This window comes from Gekko japonicus, unplaced genomic scaffold, assembly GCF_001447785.1.
Source record: "Gekko japonicus isolate JY-2015 unplaced genomic scaffold, Gekko_japonicus_V1.1 scaffold283, whole genome shotgun sequence".
Lineage (NCBI taxonomy): Eukaryota > Metazoa > Chordata > Lepidosauria > Squamata > Gekkonidae > Gekko > Gekko japonicus.
The window spans coordinates 615,123-635,028 of NW_015166429.1; the positions used below are offsets into that span (position 1 = coordinate 615,123).

The 19,906-nt window shown below is 44.3% G+C and overlaps 1 protein-coding gene across 1 annotated transcript in view; it reads right to left on the minus strand.

The window, feature by feature from the left end:
- Positions 1-684: 684 nt before the first annotated feature.
- Positions 685-19,906, minus strand: part of PLXNB2 (plexin B2) — a 147,918-nt gene continuing 128,696 nt past the window's right edge. Inside the window, exons 23-29 of the mRNA XM_015411815.1 lie at positions 11,419-11,573; positions 8,532-8,692; positions 8,003-8,150; positions 4,814-4,878; positions 3,402-3,477; positions 2,213-2,287; positions 685-896 (exon numbers count right to left, since the gene is read on the minus strand). Of these exons, the coding sequence (XP_015267301.1) occupies positions 792-896; positions 2,213-2,287; positions 3,402-3,477; positions 4,814-4,878; positions 8,003-8,150; positions 8,532-8,692; positions 11,419-11,573 (785 nt within the window). The 3' untranslated portion in view covers positions 685-791. The remainder of the gene's footprint in view (positions 897-2,212; positions 2,288-3,401; positions 3,478-4,813; positions 4,879-8,002; positions 8,151-8,531; positions 8,693-11,418; positions 11,574-19,906) is intronic.

Sequence of the window (19,906 nt, forward strand, 5' to 3'; positions counted from 1 at the left end):
GTGATCTTGCTCTGTAGCTTCATATTGAGAATCCTTCAGTTTCTATCCTGAAACTCTCAGGGTTCCCCCCCCTAAAGGATTTAGATGATACTGGGGACACATAGACCCCTCCCAATTAAAGGATCAAATTATTCCAGTTCATCCACAGTGTGTCCACTTTGATCTCAGAAAACTGAGTTTTAAGAGCTGCAGTCACAGCCATGATTGTTTTAAGCACTTAGTTATCATGTACATAAAGCCGTATAGTACTAAAATCCAGCAGAATGTCTTAACAAAAAAGTCATAGCAAATGTGTCTTTTATCCTACTCATTATGAGCAGAATACAGACAATGGGAATTCAAAAAGATTTTTAAAAATTAATTTCCAATTCTTGAAATCAAAAGGGGGCTATTGCATTTATTTTTCCAATATGCTAGCACTTTTCTAGTACAAATATTGCTTAAAGTATAAAGAATACTATAAGTATGGAATTTACTAGAATAATGAATTCTAAGAATGCTGATGCTTCAAGATTGTACTAGTTGATTAAATGAGCTATAACTTTACCACCCCCCACCCTCTAAGGACTTCCCCTCATTTCCAAATGGAAATTCATTCACACACAACACAAGATTTTAATTAGAAGCATAATTTACAGTAAAAACTCTTTACATTACAGCTTTGCTATAAAAAATGATTTCCCCCCATTTAAAGTTGTAATTACACATTAAAAAATAGAACACTATTTTCCATATCAGGAAGAATTAATTTACACATCTTCAGATCAGACTTCTTTATTGCAGCTTTCAAATCAAAGGTCAGTCACTTTATTCTCTAATGCAGCCGCTATCTGTTGTAATCGAAAAGCAAGCTGCATCTTCTGTGCAGCTGGGTCCTCTTCAAGTGCATTTATGATCTGGAAGAAAATAAACAAGTGGGATTCAGGGCAAGGTGTGCCAATAAAGTATGAGACTGGATATTTGACTCCAGAGTTTTGGTTTGCAGAATTACCGGTACTTCCTGATCCTATACACATTTACTTAGAGGCAACCCCCCCTTGGATTTCAAAGAATCTAATTCCTAAGCATCTTTAGAACAGCAGCCAAAGCTGTCTTCTGAAAAAGCAATTATCACACACACACTGTGGAGGCAAAGCTAAATGTGCCTCTGAAATAGGGTTGCCAACTCCAGGTTGAGAAATTCCTGGAGATCTGGGGGTGGATCCTGGGGAGAGACCTCAGTGGGGTAGAATGCCATCGAGTACACCTTTTGCTCCAGGGAACCATAGACTGGAGATGTGTTACAATTCCAGACTATCTCTAGGCCCCAGCTTGAACTTGGCAACTTTACTCTGCAAACCCAATGCTGAAGTTGCTGCCAAACACAGCTGGATATATCTGTAAGTATCCTTAACTATTTAAGGATGAGCATCATAAAAAATTTGAAGCAAATACAATAAATCTAAAAAGTGTAGCAGAAATAGTAGCAAGATAGAAAATTTGTTGTAGAGATTTTCATAACTTCCATTCAAGAAAGAAGAATATAACAACAGGGCTATAGTCTATTCCACTCTTTATTGTATGTATTATCTTGTTCTTACTGTACTGTTTTTATTGTAATTCCATTTTTTTGTAATCCTTGTACTAATGCACTGTTTGTTGGATGTCTCATGCTATTTGATTGTATTGTTTTACACTGTGCAATCTACTTTAATATAGTATAAATATAGTAAGTAAACAAATAATAAATTATATGGTGCTATCTAGAGGCTCACATTTGGCTAAACCAATTGTTGACTTTATCAATTTACATTATTACTTTAAAGATTAAAGATTACTTTACACTTCTGTGGCTGTTAGCAAACTTTTGATAAAACCCGATGAATGCAGCTTCCTCAAGGCTGAATTTAATCCAGCGCATGGAACAAAGAGCTTGTGGTCTGTAACCACCTATGGCTCCATTCATCTCTCCAATATGAATATTCTCCATCTTTATTCCCCAAATGAACATGCACCCATGAAAGCTGCCATGTTTGTTATGGTTATTACCATTATGGTTTCTTCTGAGCATGCTTGAAAAATACCAAAGTAAATGGCTCAATTTTTCTTGAACTGTACATCCCAAGCATCAGTTAATTCATAGACTTGAAGGCTATTTCTGGTGTCTAAAACATTCTGCGTGCTGGTGATTCCTTTATAGCACAATAGAGAAAGCTTGGCAGTGGAAACTTACCTCATCATAGTATTTGTTCGTATACTGGTATAGCTGGTGTAAAGCCACAAGTGTATTTAATGAGTCTGTGTGCGCCTATTAAAATTAAACAGAGAGAAAAGGAATCTGTCAGGACGCAGTTCTTGGCTGTCTAAGACCTTTAATGAAACACATATAGAAGCACCAGATATGATGCAAATCCTTTTTCCATATTCCAGCTTTGGTTCTTAAATCTTTTAATAGGTGTCTGGATTGGAGAGGAAATAAAACCGACTTTTTTCAGCATTCCCATGTCAAAGTGTCTTACCGGATCTGTTACAGCTACTACACTGCTTTCCTCATCACAGAGAACGCAGTGAATGAAAATGTATGTATAAGGTGATAAGTGGTGTTTGTCTGATCACAGATTTGGCTCAAGACATGTCTACAGGCCCTATGGGCACATACAACAAACAGTGAAAACTCCTTTGGTTCAAATTAGTTCCATCTGAGTTACATCCATTTCCAGAAAACACCAACTTCACAATAAGTACATCCATATCTCTGAATTAAGTTTTTAAACATTAATCTTAAGAATGTGGCATATGCAAGTTACTAAATAAAGTTGTTTTTCAAAGTAGTGCCTCATTTTATGACCATTAAAAACAGTGCCTCTGTTGCTTGGGGGGGGGTCAACAGTGGGAGGGCTTCTAATGTCCTGGCCCCACTGGTGGACCTCCTGATGGCACTGGTATTTCTGGCCACTGTGTGACACAGAGTGTTGGACTGGATGGGCCTTTGGCCTGATCCAACATTGGCGTCTCTTATGTTCTTATGTTTACACTGTAAGAATACAATTTTTTTTCATGTGTGCCATCACAATGATATAAATTATTAGGAATCTGAAACCCATGGAAACAAAATGTGAAAATAGATGTTTAGAGGCTTCAAAAGCCTGCTTGTCATACATGAAAACACAGACACACCCTGAAAATGTTAAAATTAGTATGATCAACCAACCTTAACGAGATGTTTTGCATATCCTTTAAAATCAATAATTCACAAGCAATGTACTTGTATTAACAATTAATCCAAAGGACTCCAGAGATGTTCAGACACCTTCACTGGACTTCAGCACAAAAAACAGCTATGCATCAGAAAGAATGAGCCACAGAATCAGACGCCAATTTTGCTCCTGGTTCCTGGGAAATAATTTCAATGTGATACTTACCCTAGAAATCTCTGCTAAATGTGTATTCATATCCTGGTCGCTTACTTGTACCATTTGGCGAATACCTTTGTAGTAGCTACAAACAAACCAAAGGACCGGTTTAGCTGAAGTGACATAACACTCCTTTTTATGCAATTCTGTTTTTGCAGAGATTTCTTTTTTTACATTTCTCAATAAGACAATTTGATTGCCCCTACTGTGACAGACCACAGGCTTCCCTATCAGAAATGCCTTAGAGCGCTAAATGCCAGTTTTTGTTTCTTCTTTAGTTAAGCACAGAATGGCACACTCCATCAGTATTGCATCCAACAAAATACCAATTCATTTCAACAGAGCTGTGCACTGCTGCTAAGGCCAACATCCGTTGCCACTTAGCACCAAGTAATCAAACTCTCTGTACAATGTATTAGAAAAGATTGGATGAGTTTTTCATTCCTATAAAATGTCATGTCCATTTACATGACTAGGTATATTCTTATTCTTGTACATTTTATAGCACAGAAGAAACCACCAAGAGCTTACGGAAGAAAACAAGTCTAGGTATCATTTACCCCATGATCAACCAGTGTGAATGAACTCCATTGGTCTGGTTTGCAGACTGGCTATATTTAAAACTGTTCCCCATATCCAGAAGTCAGGGTACCATTTTAATAAGTGAAAAACATTCAGTGAAGAACTATGTAGTGTCTGTCCACACATTACAATATCAGCAGTGATGCAGAGTTCCCATTGCATGGGAACACTTTTAAACATGCATCTAGATCCTGAGGACTAGCCATTACAACTTGGATCCAGTACAGCATTTTGCCCTAGTAGAAGGGTTGCTGCCTGTGGAGTGTGACTTTCTCTCTCAACCTCTAGTGCATCCCAAAATGCCCACTGAAATGCTGCTCTTGGGGACAGGGGAGCCTCAGGAATGACACTGCAGGAGTGCTGCAGCAGGAGTGGGAAACACTCTGCTGGCATAAAACCACCCATGGAAATGCTGCAATGGATCAAAGCCAGCAGCTCCAAAGGTAACAAATCCCCCATGAACAGTATAAAAGTGTTTATGCATGTTTCAAAGTACTGAACTTTGAACTGAAATGTTTACAGACTGGAAAGGAAAACTCCAGCTGACAGGCTGTTTCACACATTCCAGAGAAACAAACCCAGTTTCCCACAGGGTCTGTTTCAAAAAAATCAAGAATGTTTCCCCCCAATAATTAAAATGGCAGAATATATTTGGGAGACAACAGCTTAAATGTTTACTGCTTTATACACATTTGATAAAATCTAGGAGGAATCTGTCCTATCACTTTATCGTAGTGACTATTTCTAGTGTACAACCATTCTCCTAACTGTTCAGGACAAGAACTGGGCCTTCATCATCATCAGGGAAACAGTCCAAAAATGGTTCTTTTTCTACTTACTCTTCCACCATCTTCTTATATGTAGAGATTTCTTTTGCATAGAGCAATTTATTACTTGGAGAATCCTAAAAATGGGAGACAGAAAATGTTGTCTTTTTAAGGCAAGAAATATGCTAGGTTGTAACTAAAAGTTTGAAGATTTATTTATTTATTTTATTTTATTTATATACCGCCCTCCCTGGACAGGCTCAGGGCAGTGTACAACAATTAAATAATACAATTAAAATAACATTAAAATAATAATTTGCATAGAATAATATCATAAAATACCGTGTAAAAGCAGATGTTAGTTTAAATCTGATGTCTAATCAGATGTCCAGTCAAATCCAGGCCACTGATGGGTGATTGGCCAAAGGCTGGGGAGGGAAGGGACGTCTGCTACCTCAACCAAATATCCAGTGGAAGAACTGCAATAAATCCCACAGGGCCCTAATTTCATAGGGGAGCTCGTTCCACCAGGCAGGGGCCAGGGCTGAGAAGGCCCTGGTCCTGGCCGAGGCTAATCAGATGTCCCTGGGGCCAGGGACCACCAAGAGATGTTGATTTGTGGACCTCCGTGCCCCCTGGGGCTCATATGGGGAGAGGCGGTCTCGTAGGTATGCTGGCCCCTGGCTGTATAGGGCTTTAAAGGTAAGCACCAGCACCTTGAAACGGATCTGGAATTCAACAGGCAGCCAGTGCAGTTCATGCTGCACTGGGTGGATATGAGCCCACACAGGTGTCACCGTCAACACCTGTGCTGCCACATTCTGCACTAGCTGCAACTTCCGGAGCAGAGTCAAGGGCAGCCCCATGCAGAGAGAGTTACAATAATCCAGTTTGGAAGTGACCATTGCATGGGTCACTGTAGCTAGGTCTCAGGGAGTGAAACATGGGGCTGACTGCCTGATCCGCCTCAGATAGAAAAAGGCAGATCTGGCAGTGGCAGTGACCTGGGTATCCATGGAGAGGGAGGCATCCAGGAACACCCCCAGACTCTTCACCCCTGATGTACGCCCCAATGGAGCTCCATTGAAGGTTGGGAGCCTAATCCCCTGACCCAATCACCCACGATTCAGGTACAGGACCTCCATCTTAGATGGATTTAATTTCAGTCGGCTCTGTAATAACCATCCAGCCACAGCCTGTAACACCTCATCCAGATGTCCTGGGGCCGTGTCCAGGTGGCTGTCCATCAGTAGACAGAGCTGGGTGTCATCTGTGTACTGGTGACAACCCAGCCCATATCTCCAAATAATCTGGGTGAGGGGGCGCATATAGATATTGAACAACATGGGAGAAAGAATGGATGCCGCTGGGATAACTCCCCCCCAAGTGCCACCCTCTGTCCCCGAACACTGTTGATAGGTCAAGAAGAATCAGCAGTGCCGATCCGCCTCGGTCCAGGTCTCTGGAGATTATCCACCAGGGTGACCAGGATTGTCTCCATCCCATGGGTGGGCAAAAGCCAGACTTTCAGGACTTTAGCTTCCTCCACGAAAGCCTGAAGTTGTGTTGCCACTGCCCTCTCTACCACTTTACCCAGGAATGGTAGATTGGACAAGATATGGGTTAGCAGAATATCCATTCACAAGTTGCCCTTATGCTGCATCAGTCGATTGTTTGCTCTGATTATAGCTTTCTAAGGTATCATGTGGCAGTCTTTCACATCACTTCCTATTTTATCCATGGAGAAACCAGGAACTGAACCTGAGATCTTCTACACCAAGGGTGGCCAAACTGTGGCTTGGGATCCACATTTGGCTCTTTCACACATATTGTGTGGCTCCTGACAGGGCAGCTGGGGAAGGGAAGGGAAGGCATGCCTCCCCAACCGGTCTTCCCTTTCCCAGCCAGTGTTCCCCTCCCTGGGTAGGCTTGAGATGGGGGGGGGCAGAGAAAGTAAGCAACTTTAGCTTTAAATGCATTCTCAAAGCCCCCACCCTGATGGCCAGCTTGGAGAAGGCATTTGTCTCTTTAAATTCCTACTCCAAGCCAAGCCAGCTGGCTTGGGCACATGGAGGGCTTGAAGGACACATTTAAAGTTAAAGCTGCTTTCCTCCTACCTCTCCCTCCCTCCCCCATCTATTTGCTTTCATTGTTTTTTTCTCTTTCTTTCCACCTCTTTCATTCTTTCTTTCCACCTCTCTCTCTCTCTCTCTTAGACAAATAAATGTCATTAGCAAACAAATAAATATAATTGGACAAATAAATATCATTATCAATATCTGTTTTTACCTCTTGTTCTTATTTTTGGCAGTCTCATTTAATGTTAATAAAAAGCAAATTTGCATATTTTCCAATAAAATCATGTGTGCAATATTTGTTCATGTCTTGCGGCTCTCAAACATCTGATATTTATTCTATGTGGCTCTTACATTAAGCGAGTTTGACCTCCCCTGTTCTACACGCAAAGCAGGAGCTCTACCACTGAGCCCCTTCCCTAAATGTAGAGAAGACATACGTTGCTCCACACCAAGAGCCAAATACCATAAGCATTTAGAGACCTAGATGGAAGAAACCATGTATACCATCTATGCCTGTTGTGCAGGAATGAACCACTGTCTCTTGTCTTCCCATCCTGGTAGAAAACGTACTATAAAGACATCAAGGAAATTCACACCAATTGTAAGCCTATGCATGAAGAACCTATATCACACATTACCTTTGTTGGCATTTGTGTGACCAGCACCCAAAAAGGATCCTTGGCTAGGTGAATGTAAAAACTGTCCCTTTGCTTCTGGCATTCATACAGGTACTTATGGTACCTCCATTTCCCTCTCCCAAACTCCACCTCTCCTCATTGCTGGCCTTCCTCACAGGACTGTTCTCTGCTTGCTAATATACACTGATGTCACTTTTAATAAGCATTCCTAAATTTGTCTTGGAACTTGAAGTCTCAGACAATTTCTCCTTGCCTTCATTAATATAATGAATAGTGATAACAATGCTTCACAATAGAAGAAGACATATTAAACTGCAATTAGATGTGTTCTAAAAGCATTAGACAATAGCTGTTTTGTAAGTGTCACTGGAAAGTAAGCAGTGGACTCCACTTGACCCCACAAAACAGTTTAAGCATCCTAATAAGAACAGGCAAAATTAACTGATCTACACACCATCTTCTATGATTACAGCATTGTCCATCATAATGTACTTTAATGTCCTTTTTGGCACAAGCAGATGCAGAGCAGGATATAAAACACTTACCCTGCTTAATTTGTGCTCTGTTCTTGTGCAAGCATCCATGAAAGTCTGTGCGATGACTGACAAGGAAGCATCCACTACTTCATGAACATGAACATCAAAGATGAAATGAGGGTTTTTCAATATGTTCACCCAAAACCTAAGTGGCAAGCTGGGAAGGAAACAAGGAAAGACACCAAGCCCTTAATAAGGAATGAAGCTGAATACAGATGATGAAACCCTTGGAAGCAATATATATTTAACTGCTCATTTAAAACCTCTAACACATTTATGATACTCTTAAATTACTAAAGGAATAAGTATGCAAGCACATGCTTCTGTACTTTACACCAAAAACATTTAAAACATTTAAAAGATAGGCAATTCTATTGCTATATGGGTCCTGAACTCTGAAGATTCAGTGAATGGCAGTTAGTTTATTTATGCAAGCGCTATCATTTTTTAATGCTGAGGTGTATACTATGCAACCATTAGGTTGCTGCTATTTTTTAATTGTCTGCATCTCTTCTCCTCAAGAATCCCAACCACTTACCTATTTGTTTTCCAGATGTGGATTGTATCCTCATCTTTGATTTCATGCTTTTCTGCTTGCTCATCAAGGAAATCAAAGAAGTATTTCACAGCTGGTGGCACAACATGGTTTGAGTCAAGAACACTGTGAAAAAAGTTATCTACAAACTGTTGAAGTGTACCCTGAAGGAGAATTAAAATTAAAAAAAATTAAAAATTCAGGCTATACTGCAAGTGTAGCATTCCCCCAAAATATTCCTTCAAATTTACAAGAACACTTTCTGAACTGATTTATAGGCATCTGTTCAGGGCTCTTGTCCCAAATGACCACAGAATCACAATGGCTTGAAGTGAAGCATTTTTCATCTATAAATGTGTAGTAAATGCTCTTATGAACACCATGAAAAGAATAGGCCATAAGAAACAATCCAGGGAGCTCAGGGAAAAAATAATACTGCCCTGTTTTTAAAAAGTGGGAATTTTAGCACTGTAGCTCCAGGAACAGAGACTACTTTGAATCTGTCAGATAAGCAAAAGAGGGAATGGATAGTGAATTAATGCATTTATAATTATGTTTCCTGTAGGCTTGCCAAGTCCCCCCGGGGGGCGGAACTCCACCCTGACGTGCACGTCACCAGGAAGTGATGCGATCACGCCAGGCATGCTCTATGGTTTTCCCTTGGATGGTCGTGGCCCCGCCCCCAGTGTGCCCGGCGTGGTCGCATCACTTCCTGGTGACGTGGATGCAGTGCGTGCGTGCCCGGGAGTCCCCCGCTTCAGGACGAGGTACGACTTGGCAACCCTAGTTTCCTGAATGCATTCTGTTAATACTTCCATGAACCTTTTGGGCTTTTGCCTTGTTTGCATTCTATATGATTTATTAAATTATAATGCAGCTTCTGGGCTTCTAGTGGCTATTGATCAAGTGTGGGGGGGAGTATTGTAGGAGGAGGTAATTTTAGAATAATTGGGTTAGGGTTAGAGGAATATTGCCTGCAAGGAGCCAGGGTTGCCACAGAAGTCCCGGCCTCACTCTAGCAGGTCCCATCTGCAATGTCACATGTTCCACAGATACCACTGAGAAGTTGTGCATGGGTGACCAATGTCATGGTCTCACTAGCCCCCAAGCTTCACAGAGCAACCAGTACAACACTTGATCTTAGCTAAAAGGCCGAGAAGCAACCAGTAATAATTCCAATCTGATATCCTCAGCTCTGTAAAAAGCAAATTCGGGACAACTGTAGACTCTCACTAAAATCTTTTTTAATTAGAATATTTATATTCCTGCCTTTCTCTTGAAAGCTTAGGACTGAAGGCAATAAACAATCATAAATGCTAAGGACATTAAAAATTGCATACATTCAAATGTTTAAAACATTAAAAACTACTAAAATAGCCAGTCTAAAGCACCCTTATTTATATTCAGAAAAAATAATTCCCTTCTGCCTGGGCTCAGACTGCCCCAAAAGGTTGCTGCCGTAATACTTTTGCTTTACCTGAAAACCAAGAAGGTAGCACTGCCCACCCCCCACCTCTTCTGAGAGGCTGTTCACAGGCAAGGTATTTTTAGTAGCACTGTGAGTTGATATACAGGTAGGCAAAGTTAATCTTAAAGGGAAGCACAGAGTAGCTGTGATCATACACCAGTGTGTCAACTAAGGTAGCCAGGCACCTCCACATGGTATCAAGGTTTCAGTTTCGCTTCACTTCGTTTTGCTTCACTGCTTTCCTTGCCATGTATTGGGGGAAGGGAATTCCTGAGGGGAGTGTATGTGTTGTTAGAGTGGATGCCAGTAGTAGGCATAACCATTTCCTAAATTGTATCCCTCCGCCTGTTCTCATGGGATTTGGCCTTGGAGACATTTCTGCCGTGCTAGCTTAGATAAGGCACCATATATCTCAGGGTTGCCATAGTAACACTAGGGGCTGACTGCTGACAAATGCATGGGGTGGGGGTGTACTTGGGTTTTACCTATAACCTGAAGTTTTTGCATGCTTTCTTCAGTCCTGACAAAATTCAAGTTCCTGATGTAAGCATATCTCTAATAAAGCATCACTACCAATAGTGTTGTGGAGAGTGTATTAACTGGGGACCTGGCACTTGATTGATGTGGATTCACACTCTTCTTGGGTCAAAAGACAATAGATAATTTAATGCCAGGAGGAGAAGTAGAGACTCTTACAGCAGAGCTGACAAAACATGGATTGAAGGGGAATAACAGTGCGAACATCTTTGGAATTCTAAGAGAGGGTGGTGAGTGTCACCCCAAAATAGCTGCTGTATGAGGCAGAGCCAAACAAAATAGGAAGAAGGAAATCCTGAAGGGGGAATGAAGCCACACAATGAGTTTGCAAAACCCAGGTGCTTACCAGTCTTCCAGATCCTCCAGTGGAAAACCCTTTCATTAGAAAGAAGGCAGCCAACAACAAGCCCTGCCATACAATGGGCCCAACTCACTTCCTGAAAAGTTTGGCAGGTGCCAAGGGAAGTCCTAGCAGGCATCATGATGTCTATTGGTGCCACATTAAGGAACCCTTCCTAAGAGACTAACAGGAATATTATGACACCTACATTCTAGGAAAGGTCATAATAAAACAGCTAGCCTTTAAGTGCCTCAGAACTGGTCTTATTTCAATTGTTATGCACTTCGAACCATTAGCTGGGAGTAAGTTTTCTCCATCTTCTCTCGAGAGTTATTTTTGCCATATTATCACATTTTTGTCACATTTCTGGGAATGCGAAATGCAGACTCAGAAGCCAAAGATAAAGCCATTACTGCTATTTTAAACCTCAGACCCAAAGTAAGATTCCACACGGTAACTTATTACTCTGTTCATTTATACCTAACACAGGAAATTAACAGCCTTCCCTGGGGATGATGCCAATTAACTTGATGTTTCAATCTTACCTTCACAGAGAGAAGTCTTGTCAGGTATATTTCTGTAATAGCTTTGGTTCTCTCCTTCTCCTTCATGCTCCCTCTTTTCGATTTCCCCTCATCAACTTCATCTACTGGCCGAACTAGATGCCAGATCTTATTTTCCTCTTCCAATAAGGCATGCCCTCAAAACAGCAAAAGCGACAAATTTTAAAGCAACTGTATGAATAAAATTAAATGCACTGATGTAGCACTGATAGCCATGTCTCAGATAACGTGCCAGAGGGCTGCAACTAATATGCATATTTACTTGCCTGTAATTAATTTTAATTGCGTATCATAAACAAACTGAGGTCCCTGAATATGCCGCACTCATTTCTATAATGTTCTTGTTCTATTTTCCAAAGTGAAATAATGAGCTAAACTTTAAAAAAATCCTATCATTTTTAAACAGTAAGTACCTCCCAACAAAGCAGGTACCATATGACAATGTGAGGCTACCTTCTATCAACTCTGACTCCTAATCCTTCAAGCTCAGTCTTGTATATTCTTAATAGCAGCAGCTCTGCAGAATCTCAGGCAGAGACAGGTTTTTCCTAGTAGCAGATATATTTTAGCTGGATCTGCTGTGGACTTAATTGGGATCCTTCTGCATGCCAAGCAAATACTCTGCTTCTGGGCCTTCCCCTAAAGGCCCTGACCTGTATTCAATCAGTTTCAAAAAAATGATTAAGTTTAGGGAATGGCAATTTCCACCAATTCCCGCTGGGCTGTGCTGACCCCCAGGAATAAAATGGGGAGGGGACTCATTGGCTTGAAGTGGGAGAAAGGAATCTGCAGAAATCACCACCTCCTCTTAAGAAAACTTATGTCCCTTAAGAGGTTTAGGAACATTGGTTGAATAAAAGCCAGCATCTGAAACTACTGCACCAAATTGGTTTTCTATGCACTGCAGTGATGACAGTATTCTCACAGTGGGATTTTGATTTGAATCCAGTCTTAAGACACTGGATGACATGAGTAAATTCCTGCTTGCTCAGAGCTCCATTGTCCATGTGTCTGCAGAGTCCCTCCTTCAATTAGGACCAACATGCTGGTATTTTTTAAAAAACCCTGTACAGTAGGATTGCTGTCACATTTTCAAATGCATTTCAGCAAATGATAGAGCTAAAAATATTTTTTAAAATTAAAAAATGCGACCTAATTATTTTAAATGTTCACAGTATTCATGCCCTTCAAGAAGCAACTCACAGACTACATGTTGCCCCACTTTGACCACAAATATATTTCATTTTCCATGAGCAAGACTGAGTTTTGAATGAATCCCATTCTGTTGCTTCCATCATTTTATTTTTCTTTCAGTCAGAGCATGAGTATTTTCCAACTCATGTATAAATGTGGAACTTTATTCATTGGTATACTTCCATAAACTCTACAATGGGTAGGATCCAGCCAGCTTTTTCACTTAATCTTGCTAATTCCCCTCAATGTTAAAGGCCTCTGTTCCAAATAGCTTTTGTCCGTGCAGTCCCATGAGCTCCAGCACAGCCTTTCTTAGTCAAATGGGATGACTCCTCAATTTTACACTATTAGAAAAACTGCCTGGATCCAACCTAGTGTAGTTTCATATTATTCAAACAGGATATAAAGAGCATCTCTGCAAGAGGGAAAGTTACACACAAGATAAAATAGAAGGCTGAGCTATAATGAGACCTCCCTGCCATTCCATCTCTCACTGAGATCAATGGCTAGCTTTAAATCAGAGTCTGAAGCTGAAAATCCCCATTAAGGCTAACTATGGTTAACATTAATATCTTTGTGCAGATACAATGCTATATATGAGCAAAGAGGGGTGGAAATAGTGTGGGAATGTGTGAGTGACTGTTAAAACAATGTCTACACCACAACTATGAATGTATAAATGACGGGACATGTGAAGAGGAAACTGAAAGGAAAAGTAGAAAGGGTCAAAACCACTGGGGAAGCTTGGAGACTATTTAAAATTACAATCCTAGAAGCTCAGAAAAATATTTACCGCAGGTTAGGAAAGGCACAAATAGGTATAGAAAAAGGCCTGCATGGTTAACAAACAAAGTAATGGAAGCTGTAAAAGGTAAGAAGGATTCCTTTAAGCAGTGGCAAGCTAGTCTCAGTGAGGCTAATAAAAGGGAACACAGGCTGTGGAAAATAAAATTCAAGTCTGTGATCAGGCAGGCAAAAAGGGAATATGAGGACTTTATTGCAAAGAACATAAAGATCAACAATAAAACTTTCTTCAAATACATTAGAAGCAGGAAACCAGCCAGGGAGGCAGTGGGGCCCTTGGATGACCAAGGGGCGAAAGGATTACTGAGGGATGATAGGGAAATGGCTGAGAAGCTGAATGCATTTTTTGCCTCTGTCTTCACTGTGGAAGATGAGAAGTGCTTGCCCACTCCAGAACTGCTGATTTCGGGACAGGTGTTGAAAGACCTGTCAGTTTGAGGTGATGAGAGAGGAAGTCCTATGACCGATAATCACCAGGCCCAGATGGCATACATCCCAGAGTTCTGAAAGAACTCAGATGTGAGCTTGTGGATCTCCTGACAAAAATATGTAATCTATCGTTAGAATCTGCTTCCATTCCTAAGGACTGGGAGGTAGCTAATGTCACTCCCATCTTTAAAAAGGGTTCCAGAGGAGACAGGTGCTGTTGTCAAAAATGCCTTTTTTCACTGACATCTGATCACAGACTCTTCCCCTTTCAAGACTCAAATGATATAACCACATTGATTTATGTTTCTATAACTTCCACTTTGGACTCTACATGACGATAGCTATTCGAGGCATCGATTGATTCAGAATGCAGCTACCTATTTATTGTATGGTACTCAGTGGCACCTATGCTGGCTGCCAATCTACTTCCAGGTCAAGTTCACAGTGATGTTCTTACCCACAGATCCTTTCGAAATCTCAGACTCACATATCGAAAGAAGCATCTTATGCCCAGGGCTGGCTCGCCCGCTAGGCGAACTAGGCCTTCGCCTAGAGCGCGAGCCGGCCGTTGGGGCGCAGGAGGAGAGGCAGGGGCGGCCACCGACGCCTGGCCAGCAGCTGGGAGGAGCGGGGCTGGGAGAAACTCTGCCGCCTGGCTGCAGGAGGACGTGCGGCGGCAGCGTGGGCAGGGCGCGGCGCTTTCCTCCTCCCGCCCGCCTTCTTTCTCGGCCTCTCCTGGGGGGTGGGGGGAGGGGCCGCTTGCGGGTAGGCAGGCGGGGCCCCTTCTCCGGCCCAGCCGCGCTGCGCTTTCCTCCGCCTCCTCCCCCCGCTGCCTTCTTTCTCGGCCTCTCCTGGCTGGCTGTCGGGCGAGTGGGAGGGGCAGGAGAGGCCGAGAAAGACGTTCCCACTGGCGCCCCCGAGTTCGCACGACTGAGACCCTCGGAGGGGGGGAGAGGCGGAGGGGTGGCGCCTGAGCCTCCTGTTCCCCCCCCGCGTGGATGCCTGCGGATGCGAGCTCAGCTCCGACGTGCTTCCGGGGCCCTGCGGAGCTGCACGCTCGCAGGACCGCCCACGCCTTGGCTCCGCCGCAGCGGCCTTCCACGTGGGCAAGGCGGCATGGCCTCGAGAGCCGGGGCGGTTCTGCTCCCGGATCACCTTCGCCCCGGTCAGTCTGCCGGCAGTGCTCCTGGGGACACTGACTGCCATGTCAACGTGCCCGGCAGGGCCGCCGTCGGAGAAGAGCGCCGTCGGAGAAGAGCGCCCTCCTCCCTCCGGAGCCCCAAGAGCCCAGCCGGGCTGCTCGGCGGGAGCCGCGGGCTTCTCCGCACCGCTCCTCTCTGCCGAGCCTGATCTTGGAGGCTGCCTGCCAGCAGCCACGACCAGCGGAGAGAGAAGGGCGGCAGAGCCCCGGCGAACCCGGGCCGCCTCCCACCGGAGGTCCTCGACGAACCTGCAGCCCAGACCAGTGGCCCTTCGCCAGTGAAGCCTCCTCCTCCGAGCAAAGTTTGCCCAGGAAATGGGATGCCAGCCGCCGCCTCCAGTTCCCCACGGAGTTCGACGGGGCCCGGTCGAGGACTGCAGTCCAACGGGGAGAGAGAGGCCAGCTGGCCAACCAAGCGGGCAGCAGGGCTCGCTGACCTTTGGCAAGTGGGGCCACCCGAATCGGGTCCGAGCAGCTCCCCCCCCTACACCCCCCCCCAAGAAAGGCAGAGGCTGGGCTGGAGAAGGGGTCCCTCCCTCCCTCCCCCCTTCCGCGCCGCAGCCGGGCAGGAGAGGCCAGCTGCGACAGGAGGAGGAGGGGTGCGCCAGGGATGCGCAGACCCAGACCCCCCCACACACACACCGTCCGCCACGGGAAAAGGACGCCCAGAGTGTGTCTCCAGGCCCCGCCGGGAGGTTGGCATCTGCGCTCGCCTAGAGTGCAGGACAACCTCGGGCCGGCCCTGCTTATGCCAACACACATGCCAAATGGAATATAAATAGCGCCATCTATCCATCTACCAGCAACAGTGAGGACACAAGCCTTCTTAGTGGCACATCCTGATCTGCTCGTATGGAGTGCCCAACAAGGAGTGCAGCATCTCCTTCCTATGGTCATTTTGCAGGGTTTGTAAAACCAGATTATACTGCAGTGCTTTTGACTAGTGGGCTCAGCACCATCATTTTACTATTTGTGCCAAGTTTTGGGGGGTTGCCAGATTTGCTTTATAGAGCTATTTTTATTGATTTCATGCAACAAACTATGCAAAAGTGCATACGCATTTCTGTAAATAAAATCATAAATAAGGAATATATGCAAAGCACTTTGGAGTACGTCAAATACTATCTATCATCAGCATTGTAATCAAACAAAGAGACAGATAACTTTGCGTGAATGAGAAATTCTGTGAATAACTTCTTAGCTGGGATACAAACAATGGGAACAATCAAATTAATTCTCTCTCAGAAAGTCCCATTGAAATGAAGGGGAATGGTACAGGAGCAAAACTCTTCTACAACTTCCATTCACTCCAACAAACAAAGGCAAAGTGTGAAATATTACTGCACTTAGACCCTATAATCAACCAACATCCCTTTGGAAAGCTGAGCCATTTGCACATTGTTCCTTTTCTTTTTTGTTTTTCTGGAATAAGATGTAAATTATTAACGGAAACCAATTTCTTAAACTGCCTAGATTAATATAAAATGATTTGAACAAAACACAACACAGCCAAAGCAAACAAAAAGTCTTTCAAGACACCATGTGTGTGTGTGTGTGTGTGTGTGTGTGTGTGTGTGTGTGTGTAAAACACGGCGGGGTGGATTCTGTATTCAGGCCTCACATCAACATCCCCCGCCCCCTTGGAGGGGAACATTTCTCTTCTTTTTATGCAACACAGAATCCCACAAATCATTGTCAGCGTAGGCTGTAGCTCTGCCCTGGCTCTCTAACATTTTATAGCTTTCCAAATAAACAAGCTGACATTGGATTATTCTAAAAGACCTAAATACTAATGGAAAAAAATAGCCAAGGATGAAACATTACTGTTCCAGAATTCCCCCGAACCATTTTCTTTTGGGGGATGGAAAGGCCACTGGGTGGCTGGAATACTGCAGAAAGCACCACCTTGAAGGTACACTAGATTGCTTTTGTTAGTTCTGATACTAAAAGTAGTTTTGTTGGTTTTCAGTGATGTCTGTGGTCAAGGATTTATACTGTCTTGCCATATTAATTCTATGCCAGGCTTGGCATAGCTGAAGAGGATAAACCAATGATTGCAACAACCTGAGTCTCAATGAGATGCTCAGCACAAGAGGCCATCAGAGGCAAAACAGTTCTAAGTGCCTGTTTTAAGTTCCTGTTGTGTCAGAAGAACATTGTCGAAAACTTCATTTAATCATGGGGGTATCCAATTCCATGAAAAAGAATGCTTTGTCAACAGTTCTCTGTGCAGGTTAAAAGTACTGCATTTATTAGAAATGGCAGCATCTTAATAAATGAAATCTAAGGTTAGAAAAACAAGGTTCTTATAAAGGGATATTGATTTGTTAAAAAACACCCTAATGTACCCTACCCCCACCCCTAGAAACTAGAGTAACAGAACTTCAAAAACCCTCATCATCTATATGAAGGCTGAGAAGAAAAAAGCAGGGGAATAGCACAGCATGCACATTTCTGACAGCTGTAGTAGTTCACAAGGCTGGAGCTGTTTTTATCTTTTAAGAAACACAGTCTCACACCGTCTCTCTTATTTTTAGCCTGCTCTTCCTCCAAAGATGATTCTCCCTTCCTCACAATAACTCTGTTAAGTATGGGTATGGCTGGAATAAAATGAAAGTTTAAATAAACTATCAAGAATCATTTTAAAAGTATGGCTATTTAGGTAATGATCCTTTTGGCAATGTTGATTCTACCCCCACCCCCGTGAACAGCCCAAAATGAAACCACTCAAGTAATATGAGCCTACAGGCTGACAATTGCTTTAGCTGCAAAAAACTCAATGCCAGTTGGAATGTGGAATGCAGTGTGGCCATATTGGAAGCCAAGCCTGGACACACTAGTGCCTGAGAAATGGATGGTGGTCAGCTCTGGAGCAGAGCAACAGGTAGGGGCTACCTGGACATCTCCATGACTGCAACAGAAACCAAGAGGAAATAAGAAGCAGTAGCAGCTGCTGCCAGCCAGTCCTGCCTAAAGTGAGGTCGATGGCATGAAGTCAGGTAGTCAAAGGGCTGGTGGCAGGGCAAGCCACCCTATTTTATTTATTTATTTATTTATGATTTTGATTTGTATCCCGCCTAGCCACAGGACTGGCTCAAGGCGGCCAACAACATTTAAAACACTAAGACAATAAATACATTAAAATACATTAATAAATTAGGACTATATAACCACTAAGTAGTACTAGTAATAATGGCAATGAAGCTGGTGGCATACACTATACAAACGAAGGCAATAACCAACTGCTGTTTTATGTGGTCCAAGACGTGTTGCGACGGCACCGATTTCTGTGGCGCTGTCTCCAGTGGCCCCCTCACCAGTGGCAGCTCCTAATCAAAAGCCTGGTGGAAGAGCTCCGTTTTGCAGGCCCTGCGGAATTGTAAAAGGTCCTGCAGGGCCCTGATGTTATCCGGGAGCTCATTCCACCAGCGTGGAGCCGCCACCGAGAAGGCCCTGGCTCTAGTAGCGGCCAACTTGACATCTTTCGGGCCGGGAAAGGTCAGGCGATTCTGTGTTCCTGATCTCAGTGTTCTCTGGGGCACATATGGGGAAAGGCGGTCCCTCAAATAGGCAGGGCCCTGACCATATAGGGCTTTAAAGGTCAAAAACAGCACCTTGAAGCAAATCCGGTAAGCTATTGGCAGCCAGTGCAGTGCCTTCAGGACAGGCTGGATGTGGTCTTGTATGGCGAGACCCAGGGGTCATTTCGTAGAAAAAGAGCTAGGGGAACTCATTAGCATAACTCATTAGCATATGCCACACCCCCTGACATCAGGGGCCCGGCGGTGGACCTGCAAGGCCAGCGGGAGTGTGAGGAAGCCCCGCCAAGGCCCTCCCTGGCCCCAGGCAGGCAGGGGTGGGGAGAGGCGGGGAGGAAGCAACTTACCCTCCCTCTTCTCCTGCCTCCTCCTGGCTGAATGAGGGCTGGAAGCGAGGCGGGCGGAAGCAGGGGGCGGGGCTTCATCATGTGCCCCGCCCCCCTGCACCTCACCCGGGGGAACTTCGTTCCCCTGCGCTCCCCCCCGAAATGACAACCATAGCCTGGATCACTGTTTCCATGTCACTGCATTCAAGGAGGGGAACCAACTGCCTAATCAGCCACAGATAGTAAAAGGCTGCCTTGGCAGTGGCTGCTACCTGGGCCTCCATTGTTAAGGAGGCATCCAGGAGCACTCCCAAACTCCTATCCCTCGGCGCTGGCACCAATGGCGCCCCACCAAAGGTCGGGAGTGGGATCCCTACCCCCGATCCGCTCTGACTCAGGCACAGGACCTCCATTGGATTCAATTTCAGTCGGCTTAGCCTAAGCCAGCCCACCACATCACAAAGTGCCCACTCCAGGTCATCTGGGGTAGAGTCGGACTGACCGCCCGACAACAGATATAGCTGGGCATCATCTGCATATTGATGGCACCCTAGCCTATGCCTCCGGGCAATCTGGGCGAGGGGGCACATGTAGATGTTAAATAACATTGGGGACAGTACCGCCCCCTGAAAACCCCCGCAGACCAGCGGTTACCTCTGGGACATCTGTTCCCCTAACGCCACCCTCTGTCCCCGACCTTGGATAAATGAAACAAGCCATTGCAAGGCAAGCCCCTGAATCCCAGTGTCGGCGAGGCAGTGGGTCAGTAGCTGATGGTCGACAGTGTCAAATGCCACCGACAGATCTAATAACAACAGCACCGCCGTACCGCCTCGATCCAGATGCCTCCGGAGGTCATCCGTGAGTGCGACCAGAGCCATCTCTATCCCATGACCTGGTTGGAAGCCAGACTGGAACGGGTGTAGCATGGAAGTGTCATCCATAAAGCTCTGCAACTGAATTGTCACCGCTCTCTC